We start from the raw sequence: 24,416 nt of genomic DNA on the forward strand, positions 1-24,416 counted from the left end.
ATTTATTAATTATAATCTTAAAAGAGCTCAATTTACTTTACATGTATTACCATTGAAAGGGCAGTGCATTGTATGTCAAACATTATTTTACATATGATATTTAATTTTTAACAATATATAAATTTTTATTACCATCTTGCAAATATAATAAAAAAATAGATATACAACTTCAAATATAAATTCATAGACTAATTATGTCATAACAAATATTGCATGATTTATTCATCTAAGCTTTATTGTTTTTTGTTTTTTTAAATTTAATTCAGAAGCTCTATTCTTCAATTTGTTAGTAAATCCAGTATTCATCTAAGCTTTCCTTTTTCTTGCTCTTTCATAGAGAGAGAAACAAACACACACACACACACACACACACACACAAATTACGTTGCTTCTATAAGCAGACAAATGCAACTCATTTGATCAGCAAAATAAATGCGCAGACAAACAGCGGAACTATAACGAAACTCTGTTTCTAACCGACTACAATTGGTGTTTTGTAAGTTTAAATTAATAAGCATATAGTTAAAACTACAAATCTGTCTATTGTGAAATAAAAACTATCCTACAGAATAAATCAGCAACGGCATACAAAGTAAAAAATGATCCGTCGGCATACAAAGTAAAAAATCAGCAACGGCATGCAGACTGGCAAAGGACAGCATACAAAGTAAAAAATGATCCGTCGTCTAAGATTTTAAAAGCTTAGAAGTGGACTCACAATCTTGATCACTCCATCGCAATCGAACCTGGAAACGGTCAAAGTCCGGCAATGCAGATTCTGAAAACATCATCACCCGTAAAGTCTGCCATTTTTGTCGGCTCTTGTCAAATCCTTCAACGGTTAAATCTTCCAAATCTTGCCATCCACTCTCTCTCATCTTTTGGATCTTGCAGAGAACCTTACCGACTTCCTTCAGTTTCCTTTCTTTGTTCCAATTACGTTCTTGCGAAAACCAGCTCAGAGTTATTTTTCTCGGACGACAAATACAAAACAAGCCATTCAAAACAGACAGAAACGAAGGTAAATGACCGATTTTCAGAACCAAATGATCCACCACAACAGGTCTATTACCACCATTAATAATGTCTTGTACTAGAATCTCTTCTTGAATCTGCACATTGTTCCTGTAAAGTTGACCGATATCGAGAAAGAGTTTGGAGCTACGTAAAGACTGGAGCAGTTTACTTAGTCTGAGTAACCACGACTGAGCATCATCTACATCTCGAATAAACAGTCTGAAATTTGACGTCCTGGAAGTTGGTGTGAAAGCGACGGATGGGATTATAAATCCCGAATAGCGAAAGGACTTTATGTTCGGGGCATCAATACATAGCTGAGATTGTCGGATCGAATTACTAAAGACTACCACCCTCCGTAGATTTAAATCCTTCAGATTACTGAACTTGCGGCCGTGAAACTGAATTCTAGTGCCGAAAATCATGAGTGTTTCGAGTGTTTCGAGAGTCGGGGAGTCGATTTCGATGATGGTTTCTTTTCTTTTGATAGCCTCGGCCTTGCTAAAATAAAAGTGCTTGAGATATTTGAGAAGCTTCTTCTCCAACTTGATAGTTTTCAACCCTTCACATTCTTGGAAGAACATAGTAGTAAGCAAAGGGCAGCTCGAGATTATCTTGTCACAAATCTCATTCTCGATCAAGACCTTGTAGAGTTGGAGATCTTGTAGACGCACAAAGGGTATATTCTCGGGAATATTCTGGCCCAAATTGCAATTATACAGCCACAAAAGCTTGAAGGGTTCGGCTTTAAGGACTACGGACAAATCGACGAGTCCCCGGAAACTATGTTTCGCAAGAACAGAAAGCTGAAAATCCTTTACGCCCATACTTGTGAGTAACGGGATCCATTTATCGAAAAACGAGACCGATTCCTGATCAGGATTATCGCCTAGCAGTGATACGCAAAGGCGAAATTCCTCTATGCACAGCCTTTGATTACAGTAATGCTGTAAGGTCTTGTCCACAACAGATAGAAATTTGGTTTTGTCACCTTTGAAGGAGTTGTCTGAAAAATCGAGATTGGGGCGAGTACACCAAATGTAGCGCCATGATTTCGACAATACAGAGGTTCGGACAGCATTTTCTTGGGAGAGGAAAAAAAGTATCCTCTGCTAAATATCTTTTGGCAAATCGGATATTCTGTCCATGGAGTTGGAGCCGTCTTCCTCGGTTGCCTTTTTCCCCTGCGTGTAAGAAACCCTAGTTAAATCAACTCAGAAAACCACACATATACAAAGGTTGAATTATTTCTACTTCCGATTCGGAAAAAAAGCAAAACCTGGAAATTGACGATTGACTAGCGACGGCGAATATTTGCAGAGAGAAGGACGGTGGTATACGATAGCAACTCCGGCGATTTTGAGAGAAAAAGAGCGGTGGTAATTAGGTTTTGTGAAGTGGGATTTCAGAGAAGGAAAGAAGAAGAGAGAAACAGAGCTTCAGGAAATTAGGATGAGTGAACCGATTAAATTACGAATACCGAATTCTCATTCCCTCTGGCGAAGAGATGTGCTCTAACCTAGTCATACCCAATTGCCCAATCCGAGTTCATACTCAACCCATGAATTTCGACCTAATCCTCTTACCGATCCAAAATTTCAAAGTTATACTAGGCATGGATTGGTTAACCGAATTCAAAGCCCAAATCGACTGTGCCTCGAAAACGGTCATTTTTCCACTTCCAAACGGTGAAACCCTAAAATTTCGAAGTCAACTCAAACCCTCAATTCCAATCATATCCGCGATCAAAGCAGTCAAACTCATTCACAAGGGGCATTCCGGCTACCTAGTGGATATTCTAAAATCCGAGTCCGATCCCAAAGCGCAAATTTCCGACATTCGAGCTGTCCAAGAATTTCCCGACGTATTTCCTGATGACATTCCCGGACTTCCGCCCGATCGAGAAATCGAGTTCGAAATCAACCTAATCCCCGGAGCCGCGCCAATTTCCAAAGCACCGTACCGTATGGCCCCGATGGAATTGAAGGAACTGAAGGACCAAGTCCAAGAATTGCTCGACAAAAGCTATGTTCGACCCAGCCATTCCCCGTGGGGAGCACCGGTTCTCTTTGTCAAAAAGAAGGACGGATCCCTCCGCCTTTGCATAGATTACCGTGAACTCAACAAAGTCACGATCAAGAATAAATACCCTCTTCCTCGAATCGATGATCTTTTCGACCAACTCCAAGGCTCATCGGTCTTCTCGAAAATCGACCTCCGATCCGGCTATCACCAACTCAAAATCAAAGAATCCGATATCCCCAAAACGGCTTTCAGAACCCGATACGGCCACTACGAATTTGTCGTCATGCCCTTCGGCTTAACGAACGCCCCCGCAGCTTTCATGGACCTTATGAACCGAGTCTTTCATCAATACTTGGACCAGTTCGTGATTGTTTTTATCGACGACATTCTCATCTACTCCAAAACCCAAGAAGATCATATGTCCACCTTCGTACCGTACTCCAAACCCTCCGATCGCACCAACTTTACGCCAAGTTCAGCAAATGCGAGTTCTGGCTTTCGAGTGTGGCTTTCCTTGGTCACATTGTTTCAGAACAAGGAATCTCCATCGACCCCAGCAAAATAGAAGCCGTGTCAAATTGGTCAATTCCGAAGAATGCGAAGGAAATTCGAAGTTTCCTTGGACTAGCCGGCTACTACCGCAAATTCGTAAAGGATTTCTCAAAGCTTGCCTCTCCACTCACCCGATTGACTCGAAAAGACGTCAAGTATCAGTGGACTCCCGAATGCGACGCCAGTTTCAACGAATTGAAGGCTCGACTCACATCGGCACCAATTCTCGCACTACCAGAGAAAGTCGGAGAATTCATAGTCTACAGCGATGCCTCGAAATTAGGTCTAGGCGCCGTACTTATGCAAAATGGAAAGGTCATTGCCTACGCCTCACGACAACTCAAGGAGTACGAACGCAATTATCCAACGCACGATCTCGAATTAGCAGCCGTCGTTTTCGCACTCAAAATCTGGCGACACTACCTCTATGGCGAAAAATGCACCATCTACACCGATCACAAGAGTCTGAAATATTTCTTCACTCAGAAAGACTTGAACATGCGGCAACGACGATGGCTCGAACTAGTCAAAGATTACGACTGCGAGATACTCTACCACCCCGGCAAAGCAAATGTGGTCGCCGACGCACTAAGCCGCAAATCGATCAACGCCCTCATCGTCCAACCTAACTTGGGAGAATTGATCAAATCAGCCCAACAAGACGATCCGCAAATTCTCAAAATTCGCGACAACCTAGAATCCAATCCCAACTTCCAAATCACCAAAGATGGTCTCGTCCGATTCCAAAATCGCATTTACGTCCCCGATGATCCAAATGCTCGCCGACTCATCTTAACCGAATCTCACCAAACCACGTACACTTGCCATCCCGGAGAAACCAAAATGTACCAAGACCTCAAAAAGCTCTACTGGTGGCCTGGAATGAAGAAAGACGTGGCCCGATTCGTAGCTGAATGCCTAGTATGCCAACAAGTCAAAACGGAACATCAAAGACCCGGAGGTCTACTGCAATCGAATCTAATTCCGGAATGGAAATGGGAAGCCATCACAATGGACTTCGTGCAAGGATTTCCGAAGACCCAAAGAGGATCCGACGCCATTTGGGTGATCGTTGACCGACTGACCAAAACGGCTCACTTTCTCCCGATCCGAATGACATTGAGTTTAGAAAAGCTAACCGAGCTATACGTCCGCGAAATAGTCCGACTCCACGGCGTCCCCGTCTCGATTATTTCTGACCGAGACCCTCTATTTACGTCAAAATTTTGGAAAAGCTTACACGAAACCCTCGGAACGCGATTAAAATTCAGCACCGCCTATCACCCCCAAACCGACGGTCAATCCGAAAGAACCATCAAAACCCTAGAAGATCTTCTCCGCGCTTGCATTCTTGATTTTGGAGGAAATTGGGAATCCCGCCTCCCACTAATCGAATTCGCGTACAACAATAGCTTTCACTCATCAATTGGAATGGCACCTTACGAAGCTCTTTATGGCCGCAAGTGTAGGTCCCCGCTCCATTGGGACGAGATTGGCGAAAGAAAATTTCTTGGTCCCGACCTAGTCCAACAAACCGTAGATATCATCAAAAACATCCGAGAAAAGATGCGAATTGCCCAAAATCGGCAACAAAGCTATGCCAACACACGAAGGAGAGATCTCGAATTCGAAGTCGGAGACTCCGTATTCTTAAAAGTGGCGCCTTTCAAAGGAATTATGCGATTTGGGAAAAAAGGGAAATTAGCACCGCGATTTATTGGCCCATTCGAAATTCTCGACAAAATTGGTACTCGCGCCTACCGACTCGCCTTACCGCCCAACTTATCCAACTTCCACAACGTCTTTCACGTTTCGATGCTTCGAAAATACATTCGCAGCCCCGACCACATATTGAAAACCGAACCGGTCGAACTAAACCCCAACCTATCCTACGAAGAGAAACCTTCCCAAATACTTGATTTCAAAACCAAAACCCTTCGAAACCGAGACCTTAAATTCGTTAAGATCCTTTGGCAAAACCATACCCCCGAAGAAGCCACGTGGGAACGAGAAGAAGAAATGCGCGAGCGATACCCCGAGTTGTTCAGGTAACAATTTTGGGGACAAAATTTCTTTAAGGGGGGGAGATTGTAGCACCCCACCTTTCCAAAACCCGAAAATCCTAAAACCCGAGATTAATATTTCTAACTCGAGAACCCTTAGGTAATATTATTACGTGAATAATTACATGCGCTATTATATGTGTGATTTATATTTTCGTAAATTGAAATTCTAGGGATTTCATGAATTACGTGATTTATGTGAATAATTGCGTATTTTATCTAGTTGATAAATCACTTAGTAAGTTATGTGGAATATACATATATATACATATATATGCCTATATATATACGTACATACATGCATGCATACGTATACATATATATATGCTAATGCTTGCATTATACATCTAAATATACACACACATATATATATATATATATATATATATATATATATATATATATATATATATATATATATATATATATATATATATATATATATATATATATATATATATATATATATGTCCGAATTATGTGTGTGTGTGTATTCGGATTATGTGTGTATGTGGTACTTATGCAAGTTGTGTTTATTTTTAATAAATTAATTAGTGAATAATTTTGCATGTTATTACACTTGGCAATCCCTAATCATTTTGCCTAAGCCTACACTCAACACTTCCTTTGAAAGATGAAGAGACACCCTTCATCTTTCTTCTTCCAACACATTGCCACATTACTTGTCTCTCTCCCCTCTCTCCACCGAAGCCATCACCACCATCATCGGCTCTCCTCTCTCCACCTCACTTCATAATTTCCAAAGAATTCCCAATATAACCATGAGAGTTCCCTATTTAACTCTTGCCTTGGATTACTCCAAGAACACCGTGAAAACCACCTGCCTTCTTTCGGGAGATCACAACTCCTCCCTCCTTGAAGCTCACACCATCTCCTTCACAATCAAGGTGGCTTGGCTAGACTTTGGTGCTTGAGAGCTTTCCTCCCTTTCGGTCATTTTTCCTTTCTTCGATTTTAAGGTAAGAAATTCGATTTCTTGCTGCAATTAAGGGACATCAATAGTATGAAACTGATTTTCATAAAATTTTAAAAGATTGGGAAAGATTTCGAAAACTTAGGGCTTTTTGAAGAAAAATGGGAAAATGAGTGTTCTTGTTAAATTCTTGTTCTTGCATGCATAATCTATGTTAGTAGTGGTTAGATATAGCATTTATTGGCCAAAAGCCTTGAGAATTTCAGATTTCAAAAAGGGGTTTTCAAGAAAATGAGATTTTTAACTTTTTGTGGTTGCATGTATAGATCTTTAAAAGTATGGGCCAAATCTGTAATTTTTGTAAAGTTTGTCCGAAAAAGGTTTTCAAAACTGTTTTCCAGCATTTATTGAACAAGATTTTCGGATTTAAAGAATTTTTGTAAGAAAAAGTTGATTTTGAAGTTTTAATAGGCTTGCATGTGTAGATCTAGAGATTTTGGGGCAAATTATGCAATTTCCGAAATTTCTGCATAAAGAAACTTTTCAAATTCATTTTCTGCATCTAATAAAGTGGAATTTCAGATTTGTTAGGGGTTTTCAAGAAAAAGGTGATTTTGAACTTCTAGTGTGGTTGCATGTGTAAATTTCGAAACTTTTGGGTCAAAATTGCAATTTCTGAAAATTCTCTCATTCTTAAGGTTTGAATCTGTTTTTACAACAGGTATTAATTAAGAAAAAGTTTTATTTAGCAAGTTTTTAAATCAAATAGAGTTACATTAGAGTTTTTGATTATTTTTGTGAAAATGGGATTTTCTAGTTTTTATGTCAAGAAAATTCGAAACTTTGTGAAACTTTAAAACAAATTCAGAATCTGGAATTTGAGTCAGTTAGGAGTTCTAGGATTTAATTTGAGAATTTTGGGATTAATTTGCTAATATTTCGCAATTTAGACCTTATGCATGTCATTTAATATATTTTGTGCCTTAATACTTATATTCTTGATATAATGGTGATGAGTGATGAATTATAGTATTTGTGGTACTTTAATTTCTGGTGGATGTGTTTAATGGCTGTGGAAATTGATTGAAATGGATTATTACCTAGATGTGGTAATAAGTCCATTAAATGAAGGTAAAAAAAAAAAAAAAAAAAGTGTTTTGTTCTTGAGCTTGCTTTGATGAGTAATTGGTGAAGTTTAATGTGTTGATTGTGCATGTGTGTATGCTGAAAATGTGTGAATGTGTGGGTGCTGATTGTGCATGGTGTGTGTGTGCCGTGTGTGGTTGTGTGTTTATGTGTGTGAAATTGAGATTTTTGCTCAAATCATAAATATGTGGTAAATTGTGGTATTTGTGTGAATTGTGGCACTTGATTGACATTTGTGATGTTATGTGTGGGTCATAAGCATAATTTTGAAAAGTTGCATTAAATGATTTTTGTTTGAAAGATTAATGGAATATCGGGTAATAAACAACTCGGATATAGTGGGCCGGTATCCAACTAGGATGATGTGGTAGTGGTTTGATTCCACTTAGTGAAAACGGGCTCGTAACAGGTTTATTATTCGTACAGAAATTAATCTTTCACGGATCCGATAAACCGAAACATGAGTTTTTCATGATTTTCACAAAAAAGGCATTTTAGTCACTTTTGCATAATTACGTAATCTTGTGAAATGATGTGCTTTCGTGAGATATGTGATTTGACCGGTTGATTTGTGTTGTTGTACGAAACGTGGGTAAGAATGGGTATACAATATTATATATTATATATGTATAACATATTTCCAAAGTTTGATAGTACTCGGATTTCTTACTGAGCTTTATAGCTCATATAGATGTCTTTTAATTGCAGGTAGTAGTAATCCTCAACCGGGATGGATCGAGTAGTGGATCGAGGTCTTGCCCGGGATTTTGGAAGACGTACGAGGACCTATGAACAAATGCTAGGATTTTGGTTATTTTCTTTTGGTGGTGTAACCCTAAAACCGTAACATTTCCCTTTCGTACTTTTGAACTCGTTCTGCATGAATCGTACTTATTTCCTATCTTAATATATTAAGTCTCGTAAATTGCTATTTTCATGCCTTCGTTAGGAAACTTCGGATTATTCACCAAAATAACCTTTTCGAACTCTGATTTATTCTCGAACCGAAAAGAACGTTTAGTGAGAATGTAGCACTCGAATAAGAAACCTCCTTTCGAAACTCATTTCCAAACCGAGATTTATATTCGGCTAAATCAATTCAATAAAGTTTTCGAAAATGCAAAGTCTTCAATACCCAAAGGAACAAAGTTGCGATAATTGCATTTTCACCCCATCCCAACGTTTCAAAAAAAATTACAAAGAGATCCTTTGCTTCCGCTCCTTTAATAGAAATTCCGGTAAACCGGTTCGATTTATCGCCCGACTAGAAGGGGGGTGCTACAATTTTAAAGGGCAATGTGCAACAAAAACAATATTTAAAGGGCCAATGTGCAACAAAAACACTCAATTTCGTCAAATAATCCATCAGAATTTTGCTATCAGGGCAATGTGCAACAAGAATAACATTTTGAAGGGGCACATTCACTTTTTAAAATTTGGAGGGGGTAAAGTACAAAAATTAGAAATTTAGACGTGCAATTTGCCCGTCTTTATATATATACGAAAACAACACTACATGAGAGACTGCTGTTAAGAGCAGAGCCATGTTACAGAATTTTGTCCCAAATTCAATGAATAGATATATATATATATATATATATATAAATGTAAAAACGATTATTCGTCTAAATATAAAACGTGGGAATCTTGCGAAAACTCGACACACAAGCTTGATCACTCCATTTCAACCGATAGCGGATACGACTAATGTTTCGCAATTCAGATTCTAACAAAGTCGTCATCTGTACCGGCTGCCATTGTTGTCGACACATATCGAAACATTCGACGCTCAAATCTTCCAAATCCGGCACGGTTTCTCCGTAATCTCGTCTCTCCCTGATATTACGAAAATACTCAATCAGTTGCTTTTCATTCCACGAACCACCTCGCATCAACAAGTGCTGAGTTATTTTCCTCGGACAACAAATACGAAACAAACCATTTAAAAAACACAGCGACGCGGATAAATCCACGAAACTCAACTCCAAATGCTCGACCGCAACAGGTCCGTTGCCGCTACAATCGAAAATGTCGTGTACTAGAACGTCTTCTCGATCGTGCGTGATCCGATAATGCGTGAACTGGACAAAATGGAGAGAAATTTCCGACGGGCTTAAAGCTTGGAGCAGTTTGCTTAGTTCGACGAACCACAACCGAGCGTCTTGTACATCCTGAATGTAGAACCGTACGTGCGACGACCTCCACTCGTTCGAGGTCGGTGCAAAAGAGATGGACGGGATGAAGTTCCCGTTGTACTCGAAATGGTTTATGTTTGGGGCATCGATACATAATTCGATCGAATCGGTACAGCTACTCAACCACCAGTTTATCGACAGAGACTTCAGATTACGGAACTGGTATTCGCCGAACCGAATCTTGCTGCCGAAAATCATGATTGTTTCAATAGTTGGGGCGTCGATTTCAACCATGAGTTTGTTGTTTACGTAAGTGTAGCAGCCGATGAATGTAAAGTGCTTGAGATATTTGTGAAGCTTATTCTCCAACTTTATCGTCTTCAATCCCCGACACTTGTGGAACCACATAGTTGTGAGCAAAGGGCAGCTCGAGATTATCTTTTCGAAAACAATCTCGTTCTCGAACAAGATATTCTCGAGACGGAGTACTTGCAGGGTGCCGAAAGGTATATTCTCGGGGATCTTTTCTCCCAGCTTGCATTTTTTCAGACAGATAAAAACGAGAGATTCGGCTTTAAAGACTACCGACGACAGATCCACGAACTCGTTCGAGAGAATAGAAAGACGGAACTCCTTCACGCCCATACTTGTGAGTAACGGGATCCATTTGTCGAGAAGCGAAACGGACTCTCGATCCGAGTAATAGTCGCCTAGCAGCGATACGGAGAGGTGAAATTCCTCTAAGCACAGCCTTTGGTCACGGTACAGCTGTAAAGTCTTGTCGACAACGGTTAGAAATTCTTGTTTGCTTCGTGTGAAGTTGGGGTGTGAAAAATCGAGATCAAGATTGGTGCGAGTAGACCAAATGTTACGCCATGATTTGGACAAGACAGATGTTCGGACAGCATCTTTTTGGGACACGGAATAAAGTATTTTATGCAAGATCTCTTTTGGCAACCCTGATATCATGTCTATTGACTTGGGACGAGCTTCGTCCTCTTTGGCCTTTTTCATGCCTCCAATCAACCCTAAATTGAAAATTTTACAAAGGCTAATTACGAATAAAATCTTCTCGATCACATATTTTTTTTTATTTTTTTATTTTTTTATTTTTTTATTTATGTTTGATAACCTTATATCTGATTAGTTGTGATTGATTTTGATTTCAAGTGTTCGAATCCATTTTAACAAGCTCGAGCTCGAGCTGTTCGAGTATTTATTTTTGGTATCGAGCTCTTAGCCATTTTGTGTCTTTTTAAAAAAAAAAAAAGCTCGTGAGCTGGCTCGAGAGCTCACGAACAACTAAGAATGAGAACAACTAAGAATGAGATCAGGCTCGACTCGTTAGAAAGCTCGAGCTCGAGTTCAAGCTTTTATGAAGCCGGCTGAGCTCATTTACATCTCTAGTTATATTGATGTTATGTTTAGAAATGAAAAGATAACAAACTTACAAAAAAGAAAAGAAAAAACAATAAGGATTATTTTTAGCCATATAGCCCCTTTAATATACTCTTAATTAGGGTTTACAGTTTATACATTAAAAAGGTTAACAAATCTCAGAAATATTTGAACAATTTTGTAATTAATAAACGTATGAAATTCACAACACACAAAATCAACATTGACATTAACGATAAAAACTCATCTCTTATAATTAATTTATCTCAATCACAGCAAAACAAAAAATCTAAAAATAAAAAAGAAGGAAAATGAAAAACTTACCAAACCAAATGGAGTCCGGCGGAGAGAAGTAGAGAAAAAAAATAAAGGGCCCTTTATCAAATTGAATATTGTATATAACTGAATCTTGCGTCTGTGCTCACAATTTTTACGGATCCAATATATATATACACTATATATATATATATATATATATATATATATATATATATATGGTCGTGGATACTCGAAATACTCATTTCACTAAGTGTAAGACCAATTAAAAGGAAGATGAAATGACTATATACCCATCATTTGTTTTCCTCTGAGTAATAGTCAAACTGCGAAAACCCCTCTTGTTTGAATAATTATATCTACCCTCTTTAATTATGAATTTTCTTATACCTCCACTCTTATGGTGTCAAATTTAACATAATCATCTAGATTCCGTGAAATGTGCTCTAGTTTGTACTCGTTTTGTGTAAAAATACAGTTTCTCATGCACCACAATCTGATATATATATATACAAGACAAAAAACACATCTTACTTCAAAACGTGAAGCTCGAATGGAATTAACCGGGTACAAAAGTGATAATATTCCATATAATCACAAAAATTCCACTAAATTTGAAACCGCAAGGATGGACGTGTAAGAAAATTTATAGTTGAGGGGTTATTGTAATTACCCGAACATGAATGGGGTTTTCGTAATTTTATCGTATCTCTAGAGTGGTTGTAATTTACTCTTGTTTATTTTATTTGCAAGACCCAATCCTTTACCGCTGCCACTTGAGTCTGCCGCTGCCACCGTGATCCAATCCAGCAATCCAACACCGAAAACCAAGCCCAAGCGTCTTTAAAAGGGCGAAAAATCAAATGGATTTTGTGAAAATCGAACTTTTTCATTGTTTTTTTTTTTGGTTAAAATATTATTTAGAATTCACGTAGTCGTGAGATTATGCTTAATAGTCGATGATTTTGGGTTAAATTTGATTATTTTCGAACATGTCGATCTACTACATAACTCGATTTTGGGTATATTTGCTTGACATGCAATTCGTCTAATGTCAATGTTTTTCGACATCAACCAGATGTCCAGTTTTGGGACAAAATTCGACATCTTAATGTCGAGTTTTAAGGACAAAATTCGATCTGATGTACAAATTACGTCTGCGCGATTTTTTAAAACGACAACCTAGCTAGTAAAACACATTAATTCATACCTCGTTGGTTCTTTCACCGTAGAATCTTTCATTTTGATGACCCCATAAAAGATTTTTATGGAGAAGATGAGAATTGTTCTTGTGGCTAAAGTTTTGTGGTTTTTTGGTGTATGATATGACATCAATTTATATTTTAGTTCGTAACAAGTAAGTATTATAGTATTTGTACAGTGAAAATTTTAATTTGATTTTGCACTTGACGAAACCAGTATTGCAAATAGCCGAGAGCTATACACTTTCTACATTTTCAGTTGTAGAAAGCCTTAGAGCCCTTGTCTTGTAAACAGGCTTAGAACTGTACATAATGCAAAAAATGATATTTCGTTTATGATTCTAAGAGCTTAGAACTGGAGTAATCACATTAATCTTGATCACTCCATTGCAATCGAACCCGTAAACGATTTGCTGCAGATTCTGACAACGTCGTTACCTGTAAGGGTTGCCATTCTAGTCGGTTCTCATCAAAACTTCAATGGTTAAATCCTCCAAATCTCACTAGATTTTCACGGTTTGCACTCTCTCTTGTTCCAAGTACGTCCTTGCGGGAACCAGCTCGGAATTATTTTTCTCGGACGACAAAAACAAACCATTTAAATCAGGTGGATATGAAGGTTAATTGACCAATTATTTTTTTATCACATTGCCCCTTCAAAACATTATTTTTCTGCACGTTGTCCCTTTAAAATGTTATTATTGTTGCACGATGCTGACCGAAAATTGGCTTTTGGAGCAAAGTGCAACCAAAACAATAATTCGAGGGGGTGTTATCCATTTTTTTGATTTTTTTTGGAGGGAAAATACAAAAATGGGAAATTTATAGGGGGTTAAGTGCCTTTTGTGCTAAATAAAACAATAAAACTAGTAAATATATAATAAAACTTGTGATTAAACAAACTAATGATCAAAAAACAAATTAAACCAAAAGAAAGACTATATATATGTTCCCAATTAAAAGCAATGGTTCTTAATTTTGTTCCAAAGTCAATAAATAGATAGAAAAATAAAGGGAATAATAAATAAAGTGAAAATAACCTGTCGTCTATAATCCCAAAAGCTTAGAACTCGACTCACAAGATTCCCTCCATTTTAATCGAATGCAGATACGGTCAACGTCTAGCAATGCAGATTCCCACGAAATCGGCCCTCGTAAAGGTAAACGTTTCCATTTTCGTCGACTATTATCCAAAATTCCAATGCTTAAATCCTCCAAGTCTTGAATTCCTCGTTCTCTGATAATGCAGAAATACTCAATAAGTTCCTTTTGTTCCCTCTTTATCAACAATTCTCCTTGCATTGTCGACCACCAGCGCCGAGTTATTTTCTTCGGACGACAAATACAAAACAAACAATTGAAAAAAGGCGGGAGCGACGATACATGAATACTATTCAACTTCAAATGCTCCACCGCAACAGGTTTATAATCGCCACCGCCTCCTTGTAGTACTAGAACGTCTTCTTCGACGTGCGCAATGTTATCGTCGGAATATTGAATAATTTCGAGAAAAATTTCGGAATTCGTTAAAGCTTGGAGCTGTTTGCTTAGTTTAACGAGGCACGATTGAGCATCTTCTACTTCCTGAACGTAGAATCGTACATTCGACGACCACCTCCCCTTGTTGGATGTCGGTGCGAAAGAGATTGACGGGGTGAAGTTCCCCATGTATTCGAAATAATTTACGTTCGGGGCATCGATGCATAATACTTGATCCGATTCTTCGATCGAATTGCTAGAGATTTCCACGCTGTGTAGGGACAACGACTTTAGGTTAGTGAACTCATGGCTGTGAAAATGAACCTTACATCCCAAAATGTCGATTTTTTCGAGAGTCGGGATGTCGTCGATTTCGACGCTGCATTCGTCTGTTGTGTGGAAAGTGAAGCGCTTGAGGTTTTTATGAAGCTTCGTCTCCAGCTTGACACTTGTCAAATCTCGACAGTCTACGAACGACATAGTTGTGAGCAAAGGGCAGCTCGATATTATCTTGTCCAGAATCTCTTGCTCGATCAAGACGCTTTGGAGGCGAAGTACCGTTAGACGCACAAAGGGTATATTGTCCGGAATATCTCGGCCCAAATTGCATGAACGCAGACGCAGGCGCTTGAGGGGTTCGGCTTTAAAGACTACCGACGACAAATCCAAGTGCACATTGTTTGACACGACCGAAAGACGGAACGTCTTTACGCCCATTGTCGTGAACCTCGGGACCCATTTCTCGAGAAGCGAAACCGATTCTTGATACGGATCGTCTAGCAATATACGAAGGTGGAACTTCTCTAAACACAACCCTTGATCTTCTTGATCACAGTATCGCTGTAAAGTAGTATCCAAAACGGAGAGGAATTTTCGTTTGTTACCTTTGAAGGTGTTGTCTGAAAAATCGAGATTGGGACGAGTGCACCAAATATTACGCCACAATTTCGACAAGACAGATGTTCGGACAGCGTCTTCTTGGGAGAGGAAATAAAGTATTCTCTGCAAGATGTGTTTCGGCAACTCGGATATCCTGTCCATGGTGATGGAACCATCGTCTTCCGCTTTGGCCTTTTTCATACCTCTTGTAATAAACCCTAGATATTTTGTCTGCTAAATAAAATATAATAAACGATCGTGGGTGACCGCCGTTGGAGATTGACCCTTTTTTTGTGTGTTAGGGTTTGCAAAATTATAATAATCCAAAGGATAAAATGCACTTTGACCCCTATGAATTTCTCATTTTTGTACTTTCCTCCCTACAAATTCAAAAAAGGGCAAACCCCTTCGAAATACTATTTTGGTTGCACTTTGTCCCGGAAGCCAATTTTTAGAGGGAATTGTGCAGCAAAAATAATATAGAGGGGTAACATGCAAAAAAGTAGTGTGTTTAAGGAGTAAGGTGTAACAAAAATAACACTTAAATGTGCAACGTGCAACAAAAATACTCAATTGCGATGAATAATCCATCGAAGTTTTGCTATCTGCTATCGGGGCAACGTGCAACCAAAATAACATTTTAAAGGGGGACATTCACTTTTAAAATTTTTGAGGGGTAAAGTGTGAAAATTATAAATTTACAGGGGGCGATGTGCAATTTTCCCTTATCATGACAGAATAAGTTTATTCTTGGGACAAAATGCAGTTCACCCTATAAATTTTTTATTTTTGCACTTTCCCCCCTAAAACATAAAAAATGGATAACCCCTTCAAAATATTATTTTGGTTGTTCTTTGCCCCAAGAGCCAATTTTTGTTGGGCATTGTGCAACAAAAATAACATTTTAAAGGGGTAACTTGCATAAAAAATAATGTTTTCAAAGGACGAGATACAACAAAAATAACATTTAAAGGAACATGTGCAACAAAAAACACTTGGTTCCAGTGAATAATCCATTAAATTTTGCTATTGGGGCAACGTGCAACAAGAATAACATTTTGAAGGGGGACATTTACATTTCCAGAATTTGAGGGGGTAAAGTGTGAAAATAAAGAAATTAGAATTTTACAACTGCGGTTAACTGATGATTATCACTGGGCTGTGGAATGTCGAATTAATCCGAGAGATGTTTTACCAAGAAGATTGCAGTGTCATCCCCACTGGAAATAGCATAGACGTAGATTGCTACATTTGGCATTTTAATCGAAACGGTGTCTGTTCTCAGTCCGAAGCTAGCACTTATCATCTTGCAACAAAAATCAATCGGGATGCAATGGCTACATAAGCAATAGTACAAGGGCTCGACAAAAGAGAGATTGCAAATGGTTGTGGGTGTTGAATCTCAGTGAGTTCCTTTTTATTCCCTTTCTAACTCAGCATGCCCTCTGGTGTACGAGTGGTGAGTTATGTCTCTCGGACGAGCGACAAATGCAAAACACTGTTCAGATTACTATAATTATTGCCATTAAAACCAAATCTTGCTGCCAGAAATCTTGAATTGTCGTAAGATTATCGAAATTTCCGATGATCCTTATGCACCAACTTATTGGTTTTCACCCCTTCACACTCGTGGAACCACATAGTTCGAATCATAGGGCAGCTTGATATTATCTTCTCGAAAATCGCTTTCTTGATGAAGACATCGCACAAAGACGAATAAAATTCTAGAAGCTTTAAAGGTATCTTGCCATCAGGGGCCTTTTCGTCCAACTTGCATCTATAGATATACGATCAAGTACTCTGCAGACACTTAGCTTGTAACCAAACATAACACTATACTAAAGAATAAATCAGAAACGACATGCGAACTGGTAAAGTGAACTCTCGTCTCGCAAACAAACGAACGACACAACAAGCCAACAGAATTTGTCTCAAAAGTCAATAAATAGACAGAAAAAGAAACAAACTGTGTATAACGTAAAAAAAGATTTGTCGTCTATGACTCTGAAAGTTTAGAATTGCACTCACAATCTTGATCCCTCCATTGCAACCGAACCCGAAACTCCTTATCAAATCCTTTAACGGTTAAATCCTCCAAATATTGCCGGGTTTCTTCGTTTCCACTTTCCTTCATCTTTTGGATCTTGCAGAAAAACTCATCGAGTTCCTTCGCCTTCCTTTCTTTGCTCCAAGGTCCATGCACCCACCGCGGGATTAAGTAGCTCGGGCGACAGATACAAAACAAACCACTTAAAAAAGACGAAAACGAAGATAAATGACCGATATCCAATTCCAAACACAACACCACAACGGGTTTATTACCACCATTAATAATGTCCTGTACTAGAATCTCGTCTTCAACGACGTGCACATTGTTCGTGGCGAATTGAAAAATACTCAACGAAATTTCGGACCGACGTAAACCATGGAGCAGTTTACTTAGTCCGAGGAACCACGACCGAGCATCTTCTTCTACATCATCATCCCGAATATACAGACTTAAATTTGACACCAAGGAAGCTGATGCGAAAGATATCGACGGAATTAAAGATCCCGAATATTGGAAATATAAAATGTTGGGGGCATCGATACACAGCTGAGATTGTACGATTTCCACACCCCGTAGAGTTATAATCTTTAGATTACTGAACTCACGGCAGTTAAACCGAATCTTGCAGCCGATTATCCTGATTGTTACAAGAGTCGGGACGTCGATTTCGATACTGCAGCCTCCGTGATTCGTTCGGTTAATGAAAGTGAAGTGCTTGAGATATTTGTGAAGCTTCTTCTCCAACTTCACAGTTTCCAGCCCCTTACACTCTTGTAACCATACATCCGTAAGCAAAGGGCAGCTCGAGATTATCTTGTCGAAAACCCCTCTCTCGTGTAACACGACGTGCGAGAGCTGGAGTACTTGCAGACGCACAAAGAGTATATTCTCGGGAATATTCTTCCCCAAATTAAACCTATACAGATGCAAACTCTTGAGCGATTCGGCTCTAAAGACTACAGACGGCAAATCGATGATTTCCCGATTACTGAAATCGGAAGGGATCGAAAGGCGGAAGTCCTTTACGCCCATATCCGAGAGTAATGGGATCCATTTCTCGAGAAGCGAAACCCATTCGTGATCTACCAGCAATATCGAAAGGCGAAATTCATCCAAGCACAACCTTTGATCAGAGTACAGCTGCAGAGTATTGCCCACAGTGGATAGAAATTGTTGGTTGTGACCTTTGAAGTTGTTGTCTGAGAAATCGAGATTGGGGCGAGTGCACCAAATGTAGCGCCATGATTTGGACAATACAGAGGTTCGGACAGCATCTTCTTGAGAGAGAAGATACAGAATTCTCTGCAATATGTCTTTTGGCAACTCGGATATTCTGTCCATGGAGTTTGGATCCGTTTTCTTCTGCTTCTACCTGCGTCTAAGAAACCCTAGTGAAAATTTGAAATCGGAAAAAAAAAAAACACATCTTTATAGGATATGTAAGTATATTTTTACCTGGAAATTAATACGGAACTGCTCCACCCGAGAAAAACGGAAAAGCGCCGGAGATTTTTAGAGAGAAGGACGGCGGTATACTGGTATTCGACAGCAACTCCGGCGATTTTTAGATAAAAAAAAAGTGGTGGTATTTGGCAGCGATTTCAGACTCTTTTTTTCCAGAAAACTTCTTTTTATTGCACTTGATTCCCTGTATTAGGTCGAATTACTAATAAACCATTCTATGTTATCTTATTGGCAGAACCATCCCTAAAATTCAATTTGTTTAGCACACGAGCCCCTACTGGGGTACTAATGTACTATAATTGCTAAAAAAAGTTAAAGGGTAAATAACACTTAAACCCCTGCGGTTACAAACTTTTGCAGATGACCCCTATATGCTTGTAATATCAGCACATAACCCCTTGTTGTTTATGGGGTAGCTTCCGTTAGTTTTTCCGTCAAACTTAGCCGCGTATGTCAGACTTTAAGGTGGGTCATCTGCAAAAATGAAAGAGAAAATGAAAGCAAAACGGGGGTCGTCTGCAAAAAAAAAATTCTTTGACTTTTGGCACTGACAGTTGAGTTTGACGGAAAAAACTAACAGAAGTTAGCTCCATGGGGTCATCTGCAAAACTTATAACCACGGAGGGGTTAAGTGCTATTTACCCAAAATATAAATCATATTGGGATTTATGACGTTAAATAACATATGGTAGTTTTTTTTAGCAATTGCCGAGTAAAACACATGGGTATTGATTGTAATAAACTCGACCTATTATATTCTTATGTACAGAATTTGTTGCGATCAAAATCGGAATAAGTTATAACATTATTAGAAATTTCAATTTCCAATTCCATTTAATGGCCAAAAAGAATTCAGAATATTCCAAAGCTTTTTTTTTTTCTTTTTCTTAAATTCACTCCTCAAGTTTTGCACCAAATTCACATTTTGTGCCTCATGTTTCAAAAATTCAACATTTTTAGTCCGTCAATTTTCCGTTCTTGTTCCCATCATTGCCTTAACTAACGGAAAATTGACGAAAATGACCAAAAGTGTTAAATTATTGAAACATGAGGGACCAAATGTGTTTTTTATGAACACGAGAGGTCAAATATGAAATCAGTGCAAATTTGAATGATGCAAACTATTTTTCCCAAATCATATACATATACCAATACCCTACCAATATATTTCATAAAAAAATAGACTATTTTTTTTCTCGTAAATCCTTAACATCTCAACGTTTTCTTCTCTTATTTGTTGTCGTTTCAAAGTCTCATCATCTCATTTTCAATTGATTAATAATTTTATATTATCATTGTCGATAAATCTGACTTTGGTTTGTGAACAAATATGCCATAAAATATAAATGAGGAAAAAAAATTTTGCCCCTAAGTTTACAGCAATTTCACATTTGGTCCCCATATTCACAAAAAATACATTTAGTCCATCATGTTTTAATAATTTAATATCTTTTGTGCTTTCCGTCAATTTACCGTTATTCCGTCAGTGAAGGCAGTGAAGGACACAAGCTTGGTTCTGGTAAGTACTAACCGAAAATGGACGGAAAGGGCCAAAAATGTTGAATTTTTGAATCATGAGGGACTAAATGTCTTTTTTATAAACATAGGTGGCCAAATGTGAAATCGGTGCAAATTTCAGGGATGAAATTTGTATTTTTCCCAAATATAAATCATATTCGATAAAAAGTAAAGGTATTTTGAAAAGAAATCTAATAAAAAATTTCAAAATTTGGAATGTTTCCTGAATTTTTTGAAAAATCCGCAATGCCATTTAAAACTTATAAATGCGATAAGATATTCGAAAATTTCATGGTTTTCCGAATATGGTTATCGAATCGGAAAATATCGGCGTATCGTTTTTGTCTGTGGATCGTATCGTAAGATACTTAAATAATAAAATATATATATATATATATATATATATATATATATATCATAATCTTCAAGATCAATGTAACTTAGATCTTTTTCATGCACCAATCTTAAACGAGTGTCTTAATCCTCATATTCATCAATCTCCTCAATTTCATCAATTTCAACTTTGGTGTTTCTGTTATCAATATCAAACTTGGCGTTTAAATATTTTGGACTTAATATATGTAAGCAAAATATTAAATAATATTGAAATCTATTTTTCAGACCCTGATTATGTAATTTGTTTTTTTTTTTTTTTTGACTAATATCGTAACGATACGATATGGCGATACGATACGATATCTCGCGCTATTTATATTTATACACAGAGGATACAGAGTATGAGTCGATACGATACGATATCTCACGCTATTTATATTTATACACAGAGGATACAGAGTATGAGTCGTATCTCGCGCTATTTATATTTATACACAGTCGAGTATGAGTTGTATCATTTTGATAGAGACCGCGGTATCTCGCGAGTTTAATTACAATGTTTCCGAATATGAAACAGACTTTCAGATTTTGGGATTTCTGGACAGGAAATAGAAGCCTTTTTTCAAAATATGAAAACCGGAATATGTTTATATACGATGGTTTTATAATCGTTGAGTAAACAAGGTGTCATAATAACACTAAAATGTTTTATAGCTTTGAATATTCACAGCGTGAAATATGTATAGTGGACAAAAACAGGGGATGAAGAGAAACAGAGCAGGAGAGATAGAGAGGAGGGAAAATTACAATTTTCGTCCTCATACTTTACCCACTTTTTCAAAACTGTCCCTAAACATTTTGGAGTTACAATAGTAGTCCTTAATCATGCCATTTTTTGACATAATTGGTCCGCCGTTAACTTTTGCAGTTAAGTTGGATGGAAAATGGCATGTGCGTCTCACATGCCTTCAATTTACAACACTACATGAAAAATGGACTTTCAACAACACGCATTGCGTCTTGTTAAAACATATTATTTTTAATTATTATTTTTAATTAAAATGTAATATAAAATCGAAATCACGTAAATTCCAAAAAAATCAACTCTTTCGGAAATATTGTTTAAAAAATCAAAATATAGTTTAAACATTGAAAATATTTTGAGAAATATTCTTTAAACAATTGAAACATTGTTTTAAGAAAAAATGAAATATTGCTTTCAAAATCAATATTTTCGGAATTCAAATGAAAACATTGTTCAAAATAAAATAAAAATTCGATCCGAATAGGCGGGATAAGAAACCTCCATTTCAATCTTCACCCTAATTTAATAATGTAAAACTCGATAAATTGTTTCAAAATATTTTAAGAAGTATTGTCTAAAATAATAATACAATGTTTTAAAACTGGAATTTCTTGAAGCCAAATGTAAATTATTCTTTTAAATAAAATAAAAATCTGATCGTAATAGGCGGAGTAAAAAAACTCCGTTCCAATTTTCACCTTTATTTAATAATCTACAAATCGATATTTTTTTCAAAATAAATTTAGAAATATTGTTTAAAAAATCATAATATTGTCTAAAAAAGTAATATTGTGTCTTAAAATCGGAATTTTTGGAAATTAAATGAAAATATTATTTTAAAATTAAATAAAAATTCGATCAAACTAGGCAGCTTAAGAAAACTCCTTTCCAATTTTCACCTATATTGATTGATTTAAAACTCGACATATTGTCTCACAATTGGGATTTTTGGAATTGACTAGAGATGAAAATTGGAATGGAGATTTCTAATTCCCCAATTCCTATCGGGTTTTTTATTTTGGTTTGAAACGATATATTTTAATTGAATTTCAAAAAAGCCGATTTTGGAACAAATTATTAAAAAATTTAAACTATATTTTGATTTTTTTCAACAATATTTCCGAAAGAGTTGATTTTTTTGGAATTTACGTGATTTCGATTTTATATTAAATTTTAATTAAAAATAATAATTATAAAAAATATGTTTTAACAAGACGCAATGCGTGTTGTTGAAAGTCCATTTTCATGTAGTGTTGTAAATTGAAGGCATGTGAGAGGCACATGCCATTTTCCATCCAACTTAACTGCAAAAGTTAACGGCGGACCAATTCTGTCAAAAAATGGCATGATTAAGGACTACTATTGTAACTCCAAAATGTTTAGGGACAGTTTTGAAAAAGTGGGTAAAGTATGAGGACGAAAAATGTAATTTTCCCTAGAGAGGAGATAAAATATTTTTTTTTACTTTTTTGGGAATAATACAGTTTTCATCCCTCAAGTTTGACCGATTTCACATTTGGTCCGCCATATTCACAAAAAACACATTTGGTCCCTCAGATTTCAAGAATTCAAAATTTTTAGTCATTTCCGTCAATTTTTCCTAAAAACTAACGGAATCGGAATCAAGCGTGTGATCGACCATCACTTCCTTAACTGACGGACTAACGGTAAATAGACGGGAATGATCAAAAGTGTTAAATTATTCAGACACAAGGGACCAAATGTGTTTATGGTGAACATGAGGGATCAAATGTGAAATCAGGGCAAACTTGTGGGGTGAAAACTATAATTTCCCCATTATCTTTTACAAGACAAGTTCTTGAGGAAAAATAGTTTTAAATACTTAGAATAAACCTTAATCTATGCAAAGTTAATGCACACAACATAAAAGTAAGACACTGCTTAAAATTAAAACTAAAAATAAAAAAAACTAGGATCAAAGTCTCACAAAGTTTGTCTCCATTTCAATGCAAAACGAGCAGAAATTTGTTCCGCTAGTCGCCAGTTTCACAAATCGAACAGAGTTATCGGACGCCACTCATTTCGATACTTGTCGTGAATTTCCAATCTCACTTCCTCCAAATCTCGTTTCCACAACTTTCTAAATCGATCATCTCCGTCTCCACACTCTCTCTGCATTAGAATCTCCCACAGACAGTTGATGTGATTCATCTCCCATCCGTAGCCGCCGTCGAGAGAGTCATAGATAATTCCCGGACGACAAACGCAAAACATAGCATTCATGAACGATGAAGAAATCGAATATGAATAAAAACCCAAACCCAAACCATCCACCACAACCGGTTTATTACCACAACCGTTATCGTCTCGTACCGCAATGTTATACACGTGATTAACGCTCAGAGAAATTTTGGATTGGCTTAACGACTCGAGCAGTTCCTTCAGCTTGAGGAGCCACAAAGAAGAATCGTCGTCCGAATCCACACACACTAGGTCTATAAGTGAACGCCACTTGCCTGAAGTAGTTGTTGCAAAAGAGATGGATGGGATAAAGTGTCCACGGTATTCGAAATAGTTTATACTCGGGGCATCGATAAATATCTCGACTCCCTCGAGCCCCCAGCATCCCGAAAGAGTCAGAAGCGTGAGGCTCGGGAATTTACACGACGACAAGTGGTCCAATGACGAAGAGACACCCGTCAGAGATAAACTAGTGAGATTACAAAACTCCGCTCCTCTTTTGAGCAACGGAATATTCCATTCACCAGAATCGACGATTTCAAGAGACGGGGCATGGGTTTTGATGGTACAATCAATATCGTCGTCCACGATGCAGACTTGTTTGAGACGAAGTATTCTTAAATTCTTCAAGAGTTGTATTCTTCGAATAGCCTTTTGGTCCAACATGAATCCCCGCACACGCAAATCTTTGAGTGATTCGGCTTCAAAGACTACAGGCGGCAGATGCATATCGCCCGGATATTTGTGAGCAATGGGATCCATTTCTCGAGAAGCGAAATCGATTCCTCGTAAAAATCATGGTCTAGCAATATCGAAAGACGAAATTCCTCTACGCACAGACTTTGATCACAGCATCTTCTTGAGAGAGAAAATAAAGTATTCTCTGCAAGATGTCTTTCGGCAAATCGGATATTCTGTCCATGGAGTTGAAACCG

The 24,416-nt window shown here is 37.5% G+C and overlaps 3 protein-coding genes across 4 annotated transcripts; all 3 read right to left on the reverse strand.

The window, feature by feature from the left end:
• Nucleotides 1-9,203: 9,203 nt before the first annotated feature.
• LOC105966236 (putative F-box protein At1g49610) lies at nucleotides 9,204-11,725 on the reverse strand. Its single transcript, XM_012990803.2, has 2 exons — nucleotides 11,595-11,725; nucleotides 9,204-10,900 (listed from the first exon to the last, which is right to left on the reverse strand). Exon 2 carries the CDS (start codon nucleotides 10,884-10,886, stop codon nucleotides 9,363-9,365), a length of 1,524 nt encoding a protein of 507 aa, XP_012846257.2. The 5' UTR covers nucleotides 10,887-10,900; nucleotides 11,595-11,725; the 3' UTR covers nucleotides 9,204-9,362.
• Nucleotides 11,726-13,795: 2,070 nt separating this feature from the next.
• Nucleotides 13,796-15,307, reverse strand: LOC148770439 (putative FBD-associated F-box protein At5g22720). Its single transcript, XM_088818305.1, has one exon. It carries the CDS (start codon nucleotides 15,305-15,307, stop codon nucleotides 13,796-13,798), a length of 1,512 nt encoding a protein of 503 aa, XP_088674431.1.
• Nucleotides 15,308-16,072: 765 nt separating this feature from the next.
• On the reverse strand, nucleotides 16,073-18,775 carry LOC105966199 (F-box/FBD/LRR-repeat protein At1g16930). Of its 2 annotated transcripts, none has more exons than XM_012990766.2 (2): nucleotides 18,612-18,775; nucleotides 16,073-18,528 (listed from the first exon to the last, which is right to left on the reverse strand). In XM_012990766.2, the coding sequence occupies exon 2, from the start codon at nucleotides 18,495-18,497 to the stop codon at nucleotides 17,103-17,105; it is 1,395 nt and encodes a 464-aa protein (XP_012846220.2). In that variant the 5' UTR covers nucleotides 18,498-18,528; nucleotides 18,612-18,775; the 3' UTR covers nucleotides 16,073-17,102. The 2 variants fall into 2 exon arrangements, with proteins under 2 accessions (XP_012846220.2, XP_088674690.1); XM_088818564.1 differs by having other exon boundaries at nucleotides 16,073-18,534.
• Nucleotides 18,776-24,416: the final 5,641 nt, after the last annotated feature.

Source organism: Erythranthe guttata, chromosome 5, assembly GCF_056151865.1.
Source record: "Erythranthe guttata isolate IM_541 chromosome 5, IM_541, whole genome shotgun sequence".
Classification (NCBI taxonomy): domain Eukaryota; kingdom Viridiplantae; phylum Streptophyta; class Magnoliopsida; order Lamiales; family Phrymaceae; genus Erythranthe; species Erythranthe guttata.

Coding starts and splice junctions, on each gene's coding strand:
- LOC105966236 (XM_012990803.2), bottom strand. CDS start 10,886: ATGAAAAAGGCCAAAGAGGACGAAGCTCGTCCCAAGTCAATAGACATG.
- LOC148770439 (XM_088818305.1), bottom strand. CDS start 15,307: ATGAAAAAGGCCAAAGCGGAAGACGATGGTTCCATCACCATGGACAGG.
- LOC105966199 (XM_012990766.2), bottom strand. CDS start 18,497: ATGGACAGAATATCCGAGTTGCCAAAAGACATATTGCAGAGAATTCTG.